At 46.7% G+C, this 22,500-nt stretch overlaps 1 protein-coding gene across 8 annotated transcripts in view; it reads left to right on the forward strand.

The window, feature by feature from the left end:
• The window catches only part of myocd (myocardin), a 109,668-nt gene that overhangs the window by 64,972 nt on the left and 22,196 nt on the right, over positions 1–22,500 (forward strand). For all 8 annotated transcript variants that reach the window (XM_067429859.1, XM_067429861.1, XM_067429860.1 and 5 more), the window contains exons 2-5: positions 3,042–3,107; positions 5,738–5,793; positions 7,027–7,102; positions 8,008–8,172. In XM_067429859.1, coding sequence (XP_067285960.1) covers positions 3,042–3,107; positions 5,738–5,793; positions 7,027–7,102; positions 8,008–8,172 — 363 coding nt within the window. The remainder of the gene's footprint in view (positions 1–3,041; positions 3,108–5,737; positions 5,794–7,026; positions 7,103–8,007; positions 8,173–22,500) is intronic.

A 22,500-nucleotide genomic window follows, 5' to 3' on the forward strand; every position in this document is an offset into this window, starting at 1 on the left:
TTAATATTTTTGTGCAGTGTGTGTGCGGAGGCTATTTTTATGCGGTTGAGTCACTCCTCTGGTTCTGGTTATTGAGGGTTATGTGATCCAGTTTGTCTGCAAAGCTGTGATAATTCTTATTGAGGGCAATCATTCTTTTGCCCCGCTCAAACGCGTGATGCTGCCAGAGGGCCGTTTTCACTTCAGCCTTTATCAACTCACCTGTTTCTGGAGATCATACGAGCAGACCAATCCCGTGCCTGTTCGTGGGCCATTAAAGTTTGATCCGGATTGGTCCAGATTGAGTTTGGCAAACCCTGACTGCCGTTGTTTGCCTCGCTGTGCCAGCTCAACTTCATTACATTTCTCTTGTTTGTCCACATCAGGCCATGACGGTTTCTGGCAGAACTTCAGGTTGTGTGACCTAAACATAAGCAGAGCGTGATTATGAATCTGGCTGATTGATTGCGATGATAAATGGATGAAGGAATGAACGTGGACAGCGAGCAGAACCGAGGCTTATTTTCAGCAATATCACACGAGCAGGAATTATATAGCTCTGAATATTAACACAGCTGGGATTGCGCGTGTGATATTGCTCTCATAACAGTTTGATAAACAAAGAGTAACTTACATTTTTACACACAATATTGCCATTTACTTTGTCTATTGAAAAATATGAAAATAGTTCCAGATGAGGTGATAACAGAATCAATGCATTTCATAGCAAAACATGCATCCTTCCTGAGGGAATCAGTGTTTGGATGAATCATTTGAGTGAATGATTCAATGACTCACTCATAAAGGCACTTAATTGATTTGTTCCTTAACGAATCAGTGTTTTGAACAAATCATTTGAGTGAATGATTCAGTGGCTCTTTTCTAAAGGAACATGTTTTGTTCCTGAATGAATCAGTGTTTTGAACAAATCACTTCAGTGAATGATTCAATGACTCACTCATAAAGGCACTTAATTGATTTGTTCCTGAATGAATCAGTCTTTGAATTAATCATTTGAGTATATGATTCAGTTACTTACTCATGAAGACAGTTGTTTATTTCTGAATGGATCAGTGTTTCGAATTAATTAGTAGTGTGAATGATTCAATGACTCATTTTTAAAGCACTAATTGGATGAGTGGATGATTCAAAAGACTCACTCATAAATATAATTACTTGTTTTGTTCATGAATGAATCAGTGTTTTGAACAAATCTATTGAGTGAATGATTCAATGACTCACTCACAAAGACAGTTGTTTCTTTACTGAATGGATCAGTGTTTCAAATGAATTAGTTGTGTGAATGATTTAATGACTCGCTCATAAAGACTTCACTTGTTTCATTACTGTATGAACAAGTCTCTTGAGTGAATGATTCAATGACTCGCTCATAAAGACTTCACTTGCTTCATTAGAGGATGAATCAGTGTTTTTGAACAAGTCTCTTGAGTGAATGATTCAATGACTTACTCATAAAGACTTCACTTGTTTTATTAGTGGATGAATCAGTGTGTTTGAACAAATGTCTTGAGTGAATGATTCAATGACTCACTCATAAAGACTTCACTTGTTTCATTACTGGATGAATCAGTGTTTTTGAACAAATCTCTTGAGTGAATGATTCAATGACTCACTCATAAAGACTTCACTTGTTTCATTACTGGATGAATCAGTGTGTTTGAACAAATCTCTTGAGTTAATGATTCAATGACTCACTCATAAAGACTTCACTTGTTTCATTACTGGATGAATCAGTGTGTTTGAACAAATCTCTTGAGTGAATGATTCAATGACTCACTCACAAAGACTTCACTTGTTTAACACTGAATGGATCATTGTTTCGAATTAAGTGATAGCGTGAATAATCCAATGACTCATTTACAAAGGTAATTACTAGTTTCTTCTGAATTAATATATGTTTTAAACAAATAATTTTAAGAAATGTCTCAATGACTGACTCGACAGATATGCAGACCAGTGTTGAACTAACTGTTGTAAAATGTTATTTATAAGAGCGAAGCCATTTTGATGTATTTTCAGTCTTTTTGCCATTCCGTCTTGCATGCAGTATGATAAGCACAGAGGTTTAACACAGCCTGCCGTGATGAGAGACACACCACCCAAAACAAAGACAAAAATGAAGCAACACAAATATTTCTTAAAACAGGATGTAGGGCTCTGATAAACACAGCTCCTGGCTTTAAACAAACCTTCCTTCAGTGTGTGGTCCTTATGGAGCCTGGGAGGGACGCGCTCATAAACGTGAGAGGTGGGCTGTTAATCCCCGCTGGAGTGTGTGTGTGTGTGTGTGTGTGTGTGTGTGTGTGTGTGTGTGTGTGTGTGTGTGTGTGTGTGTGTGTGTGTGTGTGTGTGTGTGTGTGTGTGTGTGTGTGTGTGTGTGTGTGTGTGTGTGTGCTTGTTTTTGTGTATGACACAGGTATTACAGAAAATGGTGACATATCAGGACATTACCCCATGTCCCCACTTTTCAAAATGCTTATAAATCATACAGGAGGAGTTTTTTTTGAAAAAGTAAAAATGCAGTATGTGAGTATTGTGATGGGTAGGTTTAGGGATAGGGGCAGTGTAAGGGGATAGACAATACGGTTTGTACAGTATAAAACCCATTACGCCTATGGAATGTCCCCACAATTCACAAAAACAAACATGTGTGTGTGTGTGTGTGTGTGTGTGTGTGTGTGTGTGTGTGTGTGTGTGTGTGTGTGTGTGTGTGTGTGATGGGTAGGTTTAGGGGCAGTGTAAGGGGATAGACAATACGGTTTGTACAGTATAAAACCCATTACGCCTATGGAATGTCCCCACAATTCACAAAAACAAACATGTGTGTGTGTGTGTGTGTGTGTGTGTGTGTGTGTGTGTGTGTGTGTGTGTGTGTGTGTGTGTGTGTGTGTGTGTGTGTGTGTGTGTGTGTGTGTGTGTGTGTGTGTGTGTGTGTGTGTGTGTGTGTGTGCGTGAAGGGGATGATGTGTTCCTCCTCCGGACACAGATTAATGTCTGATTTGCGCAGCTTCACTCATTATCTGCTTCCTCTCCACCCACAGTCCTGCAGCTGAGACTCCAGCAGAGGAGGACACGAGAGCAGCTCGCTGACCAGGGCATCATGCCTCGTGAGTAACACCTTCACACACACACACACACACACACACACACACACACACACACACACACACACACACACACACACACACACACACACACACACACAAGCACACACACACACACACAGGGCATGGCATAGTATTAATCATTTGTGTGGCAGCAAGCATCAGGTGACCAGACTGAAGAGCTGCTCTGGGCTCCACATTCACACACTCAACACCTTCTAACACACACACAAACACACACACACACTCACACATGCTGGAGTCGCCCGGCTCCACACAGGTGATAAGAAAGATAATAAACAGATAATCAGGAAAAACAGCATCGGTTCATGCCTAAAAATATGGAGAGTGTTCATGCTGCCCATTTCAAGGGCTTGTGGAAATATAGAGACTTTTGGAAGTTTTTGCATCATATTGATAAAGTAATGACTTTATAAACAGGAGTTCAGGTGTTCAATCCCTTAATGGCCACAGGTGTATAAATCAAGCACTAGGCACTAAATATAGACTACTAAATATTCCACGCTCAACTGTTAGTGGGATTATAACAAAGTGGAAGCCATTGGGAACAACAGCAGCTCAGCAACGAAGTGTTAAATCCCAGAGCGGGGTCAGCGCATGCTGAGGGTCACAGTGCGCAGAAGTCTCCAACTTTCTGCAGAGTCAACAGCTCCAGACCTCCAGACTTCTGTGGCCTTCAGATGAGCTCAAGAACAGCGGAGAGAGCTTCATGGAATGGGTTTCCATGGCCGAGCAGCTCATCCAAGCCTTACATCACCAAGAGCAATGCAAAGCGTGGGATGCAGTGGAGTAAAGCAGCCGCCACTAAGATAAACCGGGTGTAAATGCAGATAAACCGGGGTTAAATGCAAATAAACCGGGGTTAAATGCAGATAAACCGGGTGTAAATACAGATAAACCGGGTGTAAATGCAGGTAAACTGGGGTTAAATGCAAATAAACTGGGGTTAAATGCAGATAAACCGGGGTTAAATGCAAATAAACTGGGGTTAAATGCAGATAAACCGGGGTTAAATGCAGATAAACCGGGTGTAAATACAGATAAACCGGGTGTAAATGCAGATAAACTGGGGTTAAATGCAAATAAACTGGGGTTAAATGCAGATAAACCAGGGTTAAATGCAAATAAACCGGGGTTAAATGCAGATAAACCGGGGTCAAATGCATATAAACCGGGTGTAAATGCAGATAAACTGGGGTTAAATGCAAATAAACTGGGGTTAAATGCAGATAAACCGGGGTTAAATGCAAATAAACCGGGGTTAAATGCAGATAAACCGGGGTCAAATGCATATAAACCAGGTGTAAATGCAGATAAACCAGGGTTAAATACAGATAAACCGGGGTTAAATGCAGATAAACCAGGGTTAAATACAGATAAACCGGGGTTAAATGCAGATAAACCGGGGTCAAATGCATATAAACCAGGTGTAAATGCAGATAAACCAGGGTTAAATACAGATAAACCGGGGTTAAATGCAGATAAACCAGGGTTAAATACAGATAAACCGGGGTTAAATGCAGATAAACCAGGGTTAAATGCAGATAAACCGGGGTTAAATGCAGATAACCCGGGTGTAAATACAGATAAACCGGGGTTAAATGCAGATAAACCGGGGTTAAATGCAGATAAACCGGGGTTAAATGCAGATAAACCGGGGTTAAATGGGTGATTTGTGCTTGAGTGAGAAAGTAGTTGCGGTATTCCATAGAGAGTGTGTGTTTAGAGAGTGTGTGTTTAGAGAGTGTGTTTAGAGAGTGTGTTCAGAGAGTGTGTGTTTAGAGAGTGTGTTGCGAGAGTGTGTTCAGAGAGTGTGTGTTTTACGGCACGCGCCTATCCAGGGTTTATTTTCTGACGACAATTGTTCTTGTGTTTATTTCAATTGAATGCGTGGCGATATGTGGTGAGGAGAGTCCGTGCACACACACACACACACACACACACACACACACACACACACACATTCCTGCGTGAGGTGAAGTTTCAGTCGCTCCTGTGGTTCCTGAGGACGGGCCGCACACACACTCCTATGTACATTTCCCTGAGCACATCTGCTCTTCATTACACACTTGAAAGCGGCAGTCGGTGTGTGTGTTTGTGTGTGTGTGTGTGTGTGTATAACGATGCGTACTTTCTTTAAACATTGTGATATGTTTTTGTTTTAAATGATCTAATGTCGCTACTAGAACTATTAAAAAATGAAATTACAGACCAAAAAACAAAACAAGAGAAACAGACAAAAAATACAAGAGGCTGTGGACACACACACACACACACACACACACACACACACACACACACGTTTGTTTTTGTGACATATGGGGACATTCCATAGGCGTAATGGTTTTTATACTGTACAAACCGTATTTACCATCCCCTTACACTGCCCCTAAACCTACCCAACACACACACACACACACACACACACACACACACACACACACACACACACACACACACACACACACACACACACACACTCTTTTCTGTATTCCAGTGATTAATGACTATAGTTCAGCTTCAGGAGAGTGATCAGACACTGCCAGTGTGTTCATGAACGCTTTACAGATTAAGTCCATCGCATTCACTATCTTGTTCTCATGTGTTTCCAGCCTTGAAGAGTCCGGCTGCGTTCCACGAGCAGAGGAAAAGTCTGGAGCGATCCAAGGTCAGAAGCAGAAGAAGCATTATCTCCACAATCCTCCATCAGACATTTACGTGGATAAACCATTATCCACTGCATAATTCAATGGTATTAAAGGGTTAGTTCCCCCAAAAATGAAATGTCTGTCATTAACTCCTCCCCCTAATGTCGCTCCACACCCGTAAGACCTCCGCTCATCTTCACACACAGTTTAAGATATTTTAGATTTAGTCCGAGAGCGTATGCAAGTGTATGCACACTATACTGTGATCAATGATTCGGATCGCCAGTGTCTCGTGATTTCAGCAGTTTGACACGCGATCCGAATCATGAATCGATTCGCTGACTCATAACCGTTTGAATCTTTATTTGAGGATTGAACACAAACGCGGAAGAGAAGCCAATGCTGAATAAAGTCGTAGTTTTTGTTATTTTTGGACCCAAATGTATTTTGGATGCTTCAAGAGACTCTAATTAACCCACTGATGTCTCATATGGACTACTGTGATGATGTTTTTATTCCCTTTCTGGACATGGACAGTATAGTGTGCATACACTTGCATACGCTCTCGGACTAAATCTAAAATATCTTAAACTGTGTGTGAAGATGAACGGAGGTCTTACGGGTGTGGAGCGACATTAGGGAGAGGAGTTAATGACAGACATTTCATTTCTGGCTGAACTAACCCTTTAATGAATGGTCTTGGTCGAGTCAGATTCAGTGCTGGGTGTAATTAGTTACTGTAATTTAATTACTTTCCCTTGAATAAGTAAAGCAAGGAATTACGCCTATTTTTTTCTGTAATTTAATTACAGTTACGTCTGATGTAATTGAACTAAATACTAAATATATAATTATATATTACACAATAGTGGAATTACCATCAACATTTAAAGTCTAACTTTAAAATGCATGTTCTGTCTCCTTCTCACATTTGTAATACTTTGGTCAGTTAATGCGAGTAATTTATGTCGTTTTATATTATGTCTCATGTTTCATGTCTAACCTTGAATTGCTTAACTCAAGGTTAATATAGGATTTAGAAAGTAATTGAAAATTAATAATTAGTGATAAAATACTTTTATGAGCAAGTAATTAAAAACATTTCATTATCTTAAAACTTCAAGTTTCTGTTGCTGTCACCGCTGCAAATTTCATAATTTATGAATGAAAGTGGATTCAGCCATTAGCAGCTCTACAGACATTGTGAAAGTGTGTATTCGTTATATTTAATGTTTCATAATGTGACGTTTCAGACTGGAGATTATTTAAAACACAAAATCAGAAGCAGACCAGAGAAAGCGGAGCTTGTCAACATGCGCATTCTACAAGGTAAGAGCTTATGATCATAAAGAGTGATTAAGTTTGAGTAGTGCCGGCTCTTGTCACTAAATGCATATATATATATACATTTACACCAATCAGGCATAACATTATGACCGGTGAAGTGATTATCACTGATGATCTCTGTTAGTGGGTGGGATATATTAGGCAGCAAGTGAACATTTAGTCCTCAGAGTTGATGTGTGTGAAGCAGGAGAAATGGGCAAGCGTAAGGATTTGTGGAAGAAGGTGGCCTGGTCTGAGGAATCACGTGTTCTTTTACAACACGTGGATGGCCGGGTGTGTGTGTGTGTGTGTGTGGCTTACCTGGGGAACACATGGCCCCAGGATGCACTATGGGAAGAAGGCAAGCCGGCGGAGGCAGTGTGATGCTTTGGCCAATGTTCTGCTGGGAAACCTTGGGTCCTCCATCCATGTGGATGTTACTTTGACACGCTCCACCTACCTAAGCATTGCTGAGACCATGTTCAGCCTTTGATGGAAACGGTATTCTGGTGGCTGTGGCTCTTCCAGCAGGATAATGCTCCTGACACAAAGCACAAATGCTTCAGGAATGGTTTGAGGAGCACAACAACCAGTTTGAGGCGTCGACTCGGCCTCCAGATTCCCCAGATCTCAATCCAGTCGAGCATCTGTGGGATGAGCTGAACAAACAAGTCCGGTCCATGGCACATATTGGTGCAAGAAACCACAGCACACCTTCAGGGGTCTAGAGGAGTCCATAAGAGACAGTTGAGCAAAAGAGGGACCAACACAATGGTCATAATATTGTATGCCTGATTGGTGTAGATGATGTGAGTTGATCGTGTTTTCTGGCTGGAATATTGCAGACTGGCTTCAGTGTTTAATCTGGAGTGACTCTGGTTCCTCATCAGTTTGTGTTTATTGCTCAGAGTCGGCCGGTGAAGGCCTCGCACACGAGTCTCAGACCAAACTGAAGCGAGCCAGACTTGCGGATGACCTGAATGAGAAGATTGCTCTGAGACCCGGCCCGCTGGAGCTGGTGGAGAAGAACATCATCCCGGTCCACTCCACTGTTAAAGAGGCGGCTATAAAAGGTATTAAAAAAGTTGGACCCACTTTATATTAGGTGGCCTTAACTACTATGTACTAACATTGTAATTAATAATTTGATACAATGCACTTATTGTGTACATACATGTTTTTACATTATACTTACATTTTAAAAAACACCTGACCCTAACCCTACCCTTAAACTGACCCACACCACCACACCTGACCCTAACTCTACCCTTAAACTGACCCACACCACCACACCTGACCCTAACTCTACCCTTAAACTGACCCACACCACCACACCTGACCCTAACTCTACCCTTAAACTGACCCACACCACCACACCTGACCCTAACTCTACCCTTAAACTGACCCACACCACCACACCTGTCCCTAACTCTACCCTTAAACTGACCCACACCACCACACCTGACCCTAACTCTACCCTTAAACTGACCCACACCACCACACCTGTCCCTAACTCTACCCTTAAACTGACCCACACCACCACACCTGTCCCTAACTCTACCCTTAAACTGACCCACACCACCACACCTGTCCCTAACTCTACCCTTAAACTGACCCACACCACCACACCTGTCCCTAACTTTACCCTTAAACTGACCCACACCACCACACCTGTCCCTAACTCTACCCTTAAACTGACCCACACCACCACACCTGACCCTAACTCTACCCTTAAACTGACCCACACCACCACACCTGTCCCTAACTCTACCCTTAAACTGACCCACACCACCACACCTGACCCTAACTCTACCCTTAAACTGACCCACACCACCATACCTGTCCCTAACTCTACCCTTAAACTGACCCACACCACCACACCTGTCCCTAACTCTACCCTTAAACTGACCCACACTACCACACCTGACCCTAACTCTACCCTTAAACTGACCCACACCACCACACCTGTCCCTAACTCTACACTTAAACTGACCCACACCACCACACCTGACCCTAACTCTACCCTTAAACTGACCCACACCACCACACCTGTCCCTAACTCTACCCTTAAACTGACCCACACCACCACACCTGACCCTAACTCTACCCTTAAACTGACCCACACCACCACACCTGACCCTAACTCTACCCTTAAACTGACCCACACCACCACACCTGACCCTAACTCTACCCTTAAACTGACCCACACCACCACACCTGACTCTAACTCTACCCTTAAACTGACCCACACCACCACACCTGACTCTAACTCTACCCTTAAACTGACCCACACCACCACACCTGTCCCTAACTCTACCCTTAAACTGACCCACACCACCACACCTGACCCTAACTTTACCCTTAAACTGACCCACACCACCACACCTGATCCTAACTCTACCCTTAAACTGACCCACACCACCACACCTGTCCCTAACTCTACCCTTAAACTGACCCACACCACCACACCTGACCCTAACTCTACCCTTAAACTGACCCACACCACCACACCTGACTCTAACTCTACCCTTAAACTGACCCACACCACCACACCTGTCCCTAACTCTACCCTTAAACTGACCCACACCACCACACCTGACCCTAACTTTACCCTTAAACTGACCCACACCACCACACCTGACCCTAACTCTACCCTTAAACTGACCCACACCTGTCCCTAACTCTACCCTTAAACTGACCCACACCACCACACCTGACCCTAACTCTACACTTAAACTGACCAACAAACACCACACCTGTCCCTAACTCTACCCTTAAACTGACCCACACCACCACACCTGTCCCTAACTCTACCCTTAAACTGACCCACACCACCACCCCTGACCCTAACTCTACCCTTAAACTGACCCACACCACCACACCTGTCCCTAACTCTACCCTTAAACTGACCCACACCACCACACCTGTCCCTAACTCTACACTTAAACTGACCCACACACACCACACCTGTCCCTAACTCTACACTTAAACTGACCAACAAACACCACACCTGTCCCTTAACTCTACCCTTAAACTGACCCACACCACCACACCTGACCCTAACTCTATCCTTAAACTGACCCACACCACCACACCTGTCCCTAACTCTACCCTTAAACTGATCCACACCACCACACCTGACCCTAACTCTACCCTTAAACTGACCCACACCACCACACCTGACCCTAACTCTACCCTTAAACTGACCCACACCACCACACCTGTCCCTAACTCTACCCTTAAACTGACCCACACCACCACACCTGACCCTAACTCTACCCTTAAACTGACCCACACCACCACACCTGTCCCTAACTCTACCCTTAAACTGACCCACACCACCACACCTGTCCCTAACTCTACCCTTAAACTGACCCACACCACCACACCTGTCCCTAACTCTACCCTTAAACTGACCCACACCACCACACCTGTCCCTAACTCTACCCTTAAACTGACCCACACCGCCACACCTGTCCCTAACTCTACCCTTAAACTGACCCACACCACCACACCTGTCCCTAACTCTACCCTTAAACTGACCCACACCACCACACCTGTCCCTAACTCTACCCTTAAACTGACCCACACCATCACACCTGACCCTAACTCTACCCTTAAACTGACCCACACCACCACACCTGACCCTAACTCTACCCTTAAACTGACCCACACCACCACACCTGACCCTAACTCTACCCTTAAACTGACCCACACCACCACACCTGACCCTAACTCTACCCTTAAACTGACCCACACCACCACACCTGACCCTAACTCTACCCTTAAACTGACCCACACCACCACACCTGACCCTAACTCTACCCTTAAACTGACCCTCACCACCACACCTGTCCCTAACTCTACCCTTAAACTGACCCACACCACCACACCTGACCCTAACTCTACCCTTAAACTGACCCACACCACCACACCTGACCCTAACTCTACACTTAAACTGACCCACACACCACACCTGACCCTAACTCTACCCTTAAACTGACCCACACCACCACACCTGTCCATAACTCTACCCTTAAACTGACCCACACCACCACACCTTACCCTAACTCTACCCTTAAACTGACCCACACCACCACACCTGTCCCTAACCCTACCCTTAAACTGACCCACACCACCACACCTGTCCCTAACCCTACCCTTAAACTGACCCACACCACCACACATGACCCTAACCCTACCCTTAAACTGACCCACACCACCACACCTGTCCCTAACTCTACCCTTAAACTGACCCACACCACCACACCTGTCCCTAACCCTACCCTTAAACTGACCCACACCACCACACCTGTCGCTAACTCTACCCCTAAACTGACCCACACCACCACACCTGTCCCTAACCCTACCCTTAAACTGACCCACACCACCACACCTGACCCTAACTCTACCCTTAAACTGACCCACACCACCACACCTGACCCTAACTCTACCCTTAAACTGACCCACACCACCACACCTGTCCCTAACCCTACCCTTAAACTGACCCACACCACCACACCTGTCCCTAACCCTACCCTTAAACTGACCCACACCACCACACCTGACCCTAACCCTACCCTTAAACTGACCCACACCACCACACCTGACCCTAACTCTACCCTTAAACTGACCCACACCACCACACCTGACCCTAACTCTACCCTTAAACTGACCCTCACCACCACACCTGACCCTAACCCTACCCTTAAACTGACCCACACCACCACACCTGTCCCTAACTCTACCCTTAAACTGACTCACACCACCACACCTGACCCTAACCCTACCCTTAAACTGACCCACACCACCACACCTGACCCTAACTCTACCCTTAAACTGACCCACACCACCACACCTGTCCCTAACTCTACCCTTAAACTGACCCACACCACCACACCTAACCCTAACCCTACCCTTAAACTGACCCACACCACCACACCTGACCCTAACTCTACCCTTAAACTGACCCACACCACCACACCTGCCCCTAACCCTACACTTAAACTGACCCACACCACCACACCTGACCCTAACCCTACCCTTAAACTGACCCACACCACCACACCTGACCCTAACTCTACCCTTAAACTGACCCACACCACCACACCTGACCCTAACTCTACCCTTAAACTGACCCACACCACCACACCTGACCCTAACTCTACCCTTAAACTGACCCACACCACCACACCTGTCCCTATCTCTACCCTTAAACTGACCCACACCACCACACCTGACCCTAGCTCTACCCTTAAACTGACCCACACCACCACACCTGACCCTAACTTTACCCTTAAACTGACCCACACCACCACACCTGTCCCTAACTCTACCCTTAAACTGACCCACACAACCACACCTGACCCTAACCCTACCCTTAAACTGACCCACACCACCACACCTGTCCCTAACTCTACCCTTAAACTGACCCACACCACCACACCGGACCCTAACTCTACCCTTAAACTGACCCACACCACCACACGTGACCCTAACTCTACCCTTAAACTGACCCACACCACCACACCTGACCCTAACTCTACCCTTAAACTGACCCACACCACCACACCTGGCCCTAACCCTACCCTTAAACTGACCCACACCACCACACCTGACCCTAACTCTACCCTTAAGCTGACCCACACCACCACACCTGACCCTAACTCTACCCTTAAACTGACCCACACCACCACACCTGTCCCTAACTCTACCCTTAAACTGACCCACACCACCACACATGACCCTAACTCTACCCTTAAACTGACCCACACCACCACACCTGACCCTAACTCTACCCTTAAACTGACCCACACCACCACACCTGTCCCTAACTCTACCCTTAAACTGACCCACACCACCACACCTGACCCTAACTCTACCCTTAAACTGACTCACACCACCACACCTGTCCCTAACTCTACCCTTAAACTGACCCACACCACCACACCTGTCCCTAACTCTACCCTTAAACTGACCCACACCACCACACCTGTCCCTAACTCTTCCCTTAAACTGACCCACACCACCACACCTGACCCTAACTCTACCCTTAAACTGACCCACACCACCACACCTGTCCCTAACTCTACCCTTAAACTGACCAACAAACACCACACCTGTCCCTTAACTCTACCCTTAAACTGACCCACACCACCACACCTGACCCTAACTCTATCCTTAAACTGACCCACACCACCACACCTGTCCCTAACTCTACCCTTAAACTGATCCACACCACCACACCTGACCCTAACTCTATCCTTAAACTGACCCACACCACCACACCTGTCCCTAACTCTACCCTTAAACTGATCCACACCACCACACCTGACCCTAACTCTACCCTTAAACTGACCCACACCACCACACCTGACCCTAACTCTACCCTTAAACTGACCCACACCACCACACCTGTCCCTAACTCTACCCTTAAACTGACCCACACCACCACACCTGACCCTAACTCTACCCTTAAACTGACCCACACCACCACACCTGTCCCTAACTCTACCCTTAAACTGACCCACACCACCACACCTGTCCCTAACTCTACCCTTAAACTGACCCACACCACCACACCTGTCCCTAACTCTACCCTTAAACTGACCCACACCACCACACCTGTCCCTAACTCTACCCTTAAACTGACCCACACCGCCACACCTGTCCCTAACTCTACCCTTAAACTGACCCACACCACCACACCTGTCCCTAACTCTACCCTTAAACTGACCCACACCACCACACCTGTCCCTAACTCTACCCTTAAACTGACCCACACCACCACACCTGACCCTAACTCTACCCTTAAACTGACCCACACCACCACACCTGACCCTAACTCTACCCTTAAACTGACCCACACCACCACACCTGTCCCTAACTCTACCCTTAAACTGTCCCCAAAACCCTTGAACTCCCATTCCATGAAGCTCTCTCCGCTGTTCTTGAGCTCATCTGAAGGCCACAGAAGTCTGGAGGTCTGGAGCTGTTGACTCTGCAGAAAGTTGGAGACTTCTGCGCACTGTGACCCTCAGCATGCGCTGACCCCGCTCTGGGATTTAACACTTCGTGGCTGAGTTGCTGTTGTTCCCAATGGCTTCCACTTTGTTCTAATCCCACTAACAGTTGAGCGTGGAATATTTAGTAGTGAGGAAATGTCAGGAATGGCCTTATTGCACAGGTGTCAGCCTATCACGGCCCCACGCTTGAGTTCACTGAGCTCCTGAGAGCGACCCATTCTTTCACTAATGTGTGTAGAAGCGTCTGCAGGCCGAGAGCTGGAGTTATACACGGACTGAACACCTGAACTCAGGGATCTGGAGGAGCGGCCCAATACTTCTGGCAATATAGTGTATTTTAGTCAGTCATTTTACAATCAGCTGCGAGAAAAAATGCATTGCATCTTCTGTGCATGAGCGTCCCTGCAGATTCCTCAGAGTCCTCCCAACAAACACAGCCTGATTTATGAGGCCGTCGGCTCCTCTCAATGTGTTTACTATGTGGTCGGACCGCCGTATGTTTTCTCCTCAGATCCCCCAAAGCCAATGTTTTCGGACATGCCGAAAGTAAACATTAGCCTGCGTCCCCGGAGCGGTCGGTAAATGCATCGCATGAGGCTGGGGGCGACGGTTTATATTAGCTCAGCGTGCTTTATTGAGACAAACAGCAGCTGTATTTAGATCCACCCTTTAAACTGGAGATCAAATGAACGTCCCCGTTTCTCTGTTTGACTCGCAGTGATTTACGCGGCTCCATCCAACCTCCTACAAAGGTGTGTGAGGAGACGAGAGGAGTCACTTCAGATTCACATTCAGGCTTTATAACTCTTCTGTAATCTGCTGTTGTCGGAGTAACTTTAGTGTTTGTTCAAATGTGCAAGTGCATCTAAAGCTGTATTTCCATCCAACGCTCAGAATTTAACTTCTGAATATGGCATAAAAGATGGTGGAGGAACACACACAAACACACACACACACACACACACACACACACACACACACACACACTTCAAACATGTGCGACGCTTCTGGAGCAACACACACACATACACCAACATACACACAAACACACACACACACACACACACACACACACACACACACACTCTCAATCATGTGAGACGCTTCTGGAGGAACACACACACAGACACACACACACACACACACACACACACACACACACACACACACACTCAATCGTGTGAGACGCTTCTGGAGGAATACACAAACATACACACACACACACACACACACACACACACACACCCTCAATCATATGAGACGCTTCTGGAGGAACACACACACACACACACTCAATCGTGTTAGACACTTCTAGAGGAACACACACACATACACACATACACACACACACACACACACACACACAAACTCTCAATTATATGAGACGCTTCTGGAGGAACACACACACACACACACACACACTCAATCGTGTGAGACACTTCTGGAGGAATATACATGAACACACTTTCTATCTTGTGAGACGCTTCTAAAGGAATAAACACACACACACACACACACACACACACACACACACACACACACACACACACACACACACACACACACACACACACACACACACACACACACACACACACACACACACACACACACACACACACACACACACACACACACACACACACACACACTCAATCGTGTTAGACAATACGAGACAATACGACTAATAATGATTATTACTACTACCATTATTATTTTTATTGCATTTATGTTCCAAATTCTGGGAATAGTTTTGGGAACTCGTTTAAAATAAATATTTAAATAGTTAATAAATCCATATATTAGCGCAGCTGGAAAGTGTTCCGTGCAGATGAAGTGAGTGTGTGTGTCTTTTTTCTCCTCTGTGTGTATAAATAACATTTCACGAGTTCACACTTACAAATAATTCAGATAGAATAAATGGTATGCGTATTTGGCGTGCTGTCCGAGGAGAGGGCTCCGAGCTCGGTATTTGGCCCGAACCCAGAGTACTCCCCCCGTATTTCTGGTTAGGAAAGTTAACCAGGTGCGTGTGAGGTAGAAGGGGTGGTGGAGGGATGCTGCAAACTTTGTCAAGGAACGTTGGTGAGTTGACTGGGTATTTATGTGATCCTCCACTTGAGCTGATTGGTAGACATGTTGATTACTGATTGTTGACAGCTGGTTGGAATGACATCATGATTAGGTAGATCATTTGAACGTGCTTCTCCCGAACTTAGTTTTTTAAGAAACATCATTTCACGAGTTCACACTTACAAATAATTCAGATAGAATAAATGGTATGCGTATTTGGCGTGCTGTCCGAGGAGAGGGCTCCGAGCTCGGTATTTGGCCCGAACCCAGAGTACTCCCCCAAAAAATTGCTACTAGCATAGGACAGCAGCCAGTAAATGATGTTGATGCCCCCCAAAAGTTGCAGAGCATGAACTGGTGCTGTGCCAATCGAAGGGGGGGATAGTCACTGGATCGGGAGATCTTGTTCATTATTGTCTGAGGTTTGTATGGTCGTGATATCAGAAAGGTGAACCTCGTTGGTAGTCAGCTGGGGTGGTTGCGTGTAGGCAAGAGGAGATAGCAGTGCTGTGGCAGTGGAGACGAGCTGTTTCAGCATACTTTCAAACGTATCCAATGAGCTGGCTGTACAAAGAATTAGGCTCCTGTAGGAGTTGAGAAGATGACACTGCTGTGGGGGTGGGACAAGTTTGGATGGAGGAACAGAACTCCTGCGGGAGTGAGGTTGGTGATACTGCTGTGGCAGTGGAGATGAGCCCTTTTAAATCTGCTTTCCAAACTATCCGAAGACCCAGTTGTACAGAGAATTGGGCTCCTGTGGGGTGGAGAAGGTGAGACTGCTGAGACAGTGAAACAGGTTTTGAAAAGACGTATCAGAGCTCCTGCGGGAGCGAAATTGACTATAACTGCTGCGGCAGAGGATACGAGACGTTTCAACTTGCTTTCCAACTATCCAAACGAACAATTTGCACGGATGATTGGGCTCCTGTGGGAATGGAGATGACGACATTGCTGTGGTATTGAAACGAGTTTCAATGGAGTATCGGGCTTTGCGAGAGCCGAGTTGTCGATACTGCTGCAGCCGTGGAGACGAGCCATTTAACTTGTTTTTCGAAACCAGTGAGCTGGGTTGGACGTAGAACTGACACTCCTGCGGAAATATGGAGAAATCACTGCTGTGGCAGTACAAGCAAGTTGAATGGAAAAAACGGAACTCTTGCGGGAGCTGAGGCGGTATCACTGCTGTGGCATTGGAGGCCTTTGGGTGGAGGAACTGGCTTCTGTTGGAGCGGAGGAGATGACACTGTTTTGCAGTAAAGTCGGTTGGAGAAACTGGGCTTCTGCTGGAGCGAATGAGATAACACTGCTACGGCAGTGAGAACTAGCTGGATGGAAAAGCTTAGCTTCTGTGAGAACGGAGGAGATACTGCTGCGGCAGTGAGAGCCAGCTGGATGGGGAATACTGAGCTTCTATTGGAGTGGAGGAGATAACACTGCTGCGGCAGTGAAAACCAGCTGGATGGAAAAGCTTAGCTTCTGTAAGAACGGAGGAGATACTGCTGCGGCAGTGAGAGCCAGCTGGATGGGGAATGCTGAGCTTCTATTGGATCGAAGGAGATACTGCTGCGGCAGTGAGAGCCAGCTGGATGGGGAATAATGAGCTTCTATTGGAGCGGAGGAGATAACACTGCTGCGGCAGTGAGAGCCAGCTGGATGGAGAATCCTGAGCTTCTGTTAGAGCGGAGGAGATAACACTGCTGCGGCAGTGAGAGCCAGCTGGATGGAGAATCCTGAGCTTCTGTTAGAGCGGAGGAGATAACACTGCTGCGGCAGTGAGAGCCAGCTGGATGGAGAATCTTGAGCTTCTGTTAGAGCGGAGGAGATAACACTGCTGCGGCAGTGAGAGCCAGCTGGATGGAGAATCCTGAACTTCTGTTAGAGCAGAGGAGATACTGCTGCGGCAATGAGAGCCAGCTGGATGAAGAATCCTGAGCTTTTGTTAGAGCGGAGGAGATAACACTGCTGCGGCAGTGAGAGCCAGCTGGATGGAGAATTCTGAACTTTTGTTAGAGCGGAGGAGAAAACACTGCTGTGGCAGTGAGAGCCGGCTGGATGGAGAATCCTGAACTTTTGTTAGAGCGGAGGAGATAAGCCGGCTGGATGGAGAATCCTGAACTTTTGTTAGAGCAGAGAAGATAACACTGCTGTGGCAGTGAAAGCCAGCTGGATGGGGAATACTGAGCTTCTGTTAGAACAGAGGAGATAACTGCTGCGGCAGTGAGAGCCAGCTGGATGGAGAATCCTGAACTTTTGTTAGAGCGGAGGAGATAAGCCGGCTGGATGGAGAATCCTGAACTTTTGTTAGAGCGGAGGAGATAACACTGCTGTGGCAGTGAAAGCCAGCTGGATGGGGAATACTGAGCTTCTGTTAGAACAGAGGAGATAACTGCTGCGGCAGTGAGAGCCAGCTGGATGGAGAATCCTGAGCTTTTGTTAGAGCGGAGGAGATAACACTGCTGCGGCAGTGAGAGCCAGCTGGATGGAGAATCCTGAGCTTCTGTTAGAGCGGAGGAGATAACACTGCTGCGGCAGTGACAGCCAGCTGGATGGAGAATCCTGAGCTTCTGTTAGAGCGGAGGAGATAACTGCTGCGGCAGTAACAGCCAGCTGGATGGAGAATCCTGAACTTTTGTTAGAGCGGAGGAGATAACACTGCTGCGGCAGTGAGAGCCGGCTGGATGGAGAATCCTGAGCTTCTGTTAGAGCGGGGGAGATACTGCTGCGGCAGTGACAGCCAGCTGGATGGAGGATCTTGAGCTTCTGTTAGAGCGGAGGAGATAACACTGCTGCGGCAGTGACAGCCAGCTGGATGGAGAATCCTGAGCTTCTGTTAGAGCGGAGGAGATAACACTGCTGCGGCAGTGAGAGCCAGCTGGATGGAGAATCCTGAGCTTCTATTAGAGCGGAGGAGATAACACTGCTGCAGTGAAAAATTTGAGGTGGGTTCCTGCGGGAGTGACTGGAGAGATGCTGCTACGGCAGTGAATATTATTGATTCATTTAGTGAATTTGGTGATGTTGAATTGGAGTGGATGTGGTGATCCTGTAGGATTGAGTGTATGGAAACAAGCTGAAGCTGAAACAATTTTAGCTGATGAGGGTCTGTTGGGCTTCTTTGATGTGGGAGCGATTGGAGCGGATGTAGCTCTTGAAAGCCTCTGACGACCAGCGACCAAGTTTTTGGATCTGGTGCTGGGAGAGACCTTTTTGAGCAGTTGTGGTTGCTGCACCTATGCGAAATGAATGGCTAGAAAAGTTGTCTGCCGAGATGCCGGATAGAATCAGTATAGACTTGAGGTGTTTTTGGAACCAGAAACGTGTGACAGGGCAGTTAGCATCGTCTGTGAAGAGTGGTTCAGATAAAAGTTTAGTCTGCAAACTTCTGAAATGTAGGTTGGCTAAAATGGATTGATACGGCTGGATTGGTGATGGAAGGTTGAAAATGTAAATGGATTGCCCTTTTTTCATTTGATCCGTCTTGCTTTGTTTGATGAAGTAAGAGATTGTTTCGTCATCTAGCACTGCTAGGTCTGAAATTATAGGATGAAGCTTTGGGTTGAAGGTGGACGTGATGGTAATTTCTGAGCTTCTGAGAAAACCGGAGCAAGCCAATATAAACATTGCATCCAGAGTGCGGGCAGTATTGGTGGAGTGGTAGCCTTGGCGGAGGGTGGAGATACATTTGGTAAGTATGTCTAGAGTTATTGGTTGTCTGCGTGGGTGGGTTGAGTTTTTTGGATGCCTTTGATGAGCATGGATGTTTGTGAATTGGTTATTTCTGGAGAGGGCAGACCAAACACAAGTTTGTTGAATTCAGCTTAGATGACCCTTGATGGAGCTGACTTGGAGGTTCTTGATGCTGTTGAAATAAGATATGAATGAAGTGATGGTAAGCAAAGAATAATCTGGAAAATTCAGCTTGTATATGGAGTGAAAAGACTTGAAACACTTCCATGCAGTTAGGTAGGATTGGAGGGTTCTGGGGGAAACAGCTTGAAGGATGGAATTGAGAGAAGCGTCAATGAGGGGTCTCAATGGGTGGTTTATGGGAATATTAGCTCTCAATACTTTGGTACTGGGGTTGGGAATGGGAATGGGTCCGCCTCTGGCGCCAACAGCCTGAATTTCTGTGAGGATCTGTGCTCTAATGTTGCTGGCGACAGGGGGCAGTTCCAAGGCTGTAGCATTCGGCGGGAAGGGCATCTGTGTTGCAGAAAACAGAGTGAATGGAGCACTAGTTTGGGAAAAAGTGTTAGGCGGATAGAAACCAGGGGCCGAAAACCGCTTGCGGAGGCAACCTCTCATTTCGGTCGGTCCCCGATAAAGGAGGAATGGGAAAAAAGGGGAAAGAGGAATGCTAAGGAGGACAAAAAGCAGCTGGGCCTGCACCGCTAGCGGAGGCAGCCTCGCGCTAGAGTTTGATGGTGGGGCTGCAGGCCAAGGGAAGGGGTTAGAAGAAGTGACAGGAAAAGGCTGTGATACAAAGCTTGAGCTGCTAGCGGAAGCGTACTTACGCTTAAAGGATTGCCTGGGGCAGAGGAAACTGGTATTGTAACCTGAGGTGCAATGCTGGAAACACCCACGGTCTCTGGCTCGGCGGAGCAGAGAGATGAGTTGGGCTGGGTGGCGGCGACGATGGCAGCGGTGGCTGGAACTGGGGTGCGGCCCGGGCTAGCTGAGGGCCTGCTGCAGTGGCCTGGTGCTCGAGGAAGAACCAGTTCTGTGGGAGAAAGGGTCTTTTGAGAGCGTGAGTTCGGATCCTTATGTTTCCTTGACCTGTTTGTAGTTTTGGAAGGTGGAGTGGATTTTGGAGATGGAGAAGCTGCTTGAAGTGACACGTACAGGTTGTATAATTTGGCTTTATTAATTCTTCTGGAAAAATTATCATCGACACTGATTAGCACTTGTCTTAACCCTAGTACGGTCCATTTCTCTATTGCTGGAATCGTAGGTTGTACTGAGGAGTAGGAGGAAGCTGGAGATGGTGGATGTCTTGAAGGTGGAGGCGATGGCAAGCCTCTGCGTCTCGGTGTGCGGGATGTGGCTCGGCTGGGCCGACGGCCACGCTGTGTTGCTGGAGATTCAGTCACGGTGTCTTGTTGGGTTGTGGTGTCCCTTGCAGCTGTGGGATGCTGTAGAGGATCTTCGTCAGATGGATAAATTTCATTCTCAAACATTGCAATGGGTAGGACCAAATGCTGATTTTCTTCAGCTCCTGCGGAAGCATAAAAAACAACACTGCTTTGGCAGTGGAGAAACGGTTAGCCAGAAAAAACTGAGCTCCTGTGGGAGCAGAGGGAACAACACTGCTTTGGCAGTGGAGAAACGGTTAGCCAGAGAAACTGAGCTCCTGTGGGAGCAGAGGGAACAGCACTGCTGCAGCAGTGGAGAAACGGTTAGCCAGAAAAAAGTGAGCTCCTGTGGGAGCAGAGGGAACAGCACTGCTGCAGCAGTGGAGAAACGGTTAGCCAGAAAAACTGAGCTCCTGTGGGAGCAGTGGAAAAACGGTTAGCCAGAAAAACTGAGCTCCTGTGGGAGCAGTGGAAAAACGGTTAGCCAGAAAAACTGAGCTCCTGTGGGAGCAGTGGAAAAACGGTTAGCCAGAAAAACTGAGCTCCTGTGGGAGCAGAGGGAACAACAACTGCTTTGGCGGTGGAGAAATTTGCCAGAGAAACTGAGCTCCTGCGGGAGCAGAGGGAACAGCACTGCTACAGCAGTGGAGAAGAGATTAGCCCGAAAAACTGAGCTCCTGTGGGAGCAGAAGGAAACACACTGTTATGGACACTGGAGGAATTAGCCAGAGAAACTGAGCTCCTGTGGGAGCAAAAGGAAACACACTGTTATGGATACTGGAGAAATTAGCCAGAGAAACTGGGCTCCTGTGGGAGCAGAAAGAACAGCACTGCTGTGGCACAGGAGAAAAATAGCCGGAGAAACTGAGCTCCTGCGGGAGCAGAGATAACAGCGCTGCTGTGGCGCAGAGGAGAAAAAGATTAGCCAGAAAACTGAGCTCCTGTGGGAGCAGAGAGAATAGCACTGTTATGGCAGAGGAGAAATTAGCCAGAGAAACTGAGCTCCTGTGGGAGAAGATGGAACATCACTGCTTCTGTGGTGGAGAAAAAGTTAGATGGAACAAAATGGAAAAGCATGTTTGTAAAACCATAATGGGACTCTTATTTTGAAAGAGACCCATTTGGGTCCAACTCTTATTAAATTTAGCATACAACATTACAAAATAATCACATTAAAGAAAACAGTCCTGGTTCATAAGAACTTGGCGCCATACATTGATTGTAAATGCTC

The sequence above is a fragment of the Pseudorasbora parva genome, chromosome 21, assembly GCF_024679245.1.
Source record: "Pseudorasbora parva isolate DD20220531a chromosome 21, ASM2467924v1, whole genome shotgun sequence".
Lineage (NCBI taxonomy): Eukaryota > Metazoa > Chordata > Actinopteri > Cypriniformes > Gobionidae > Pseudorasbora > Pseudorasbora parva.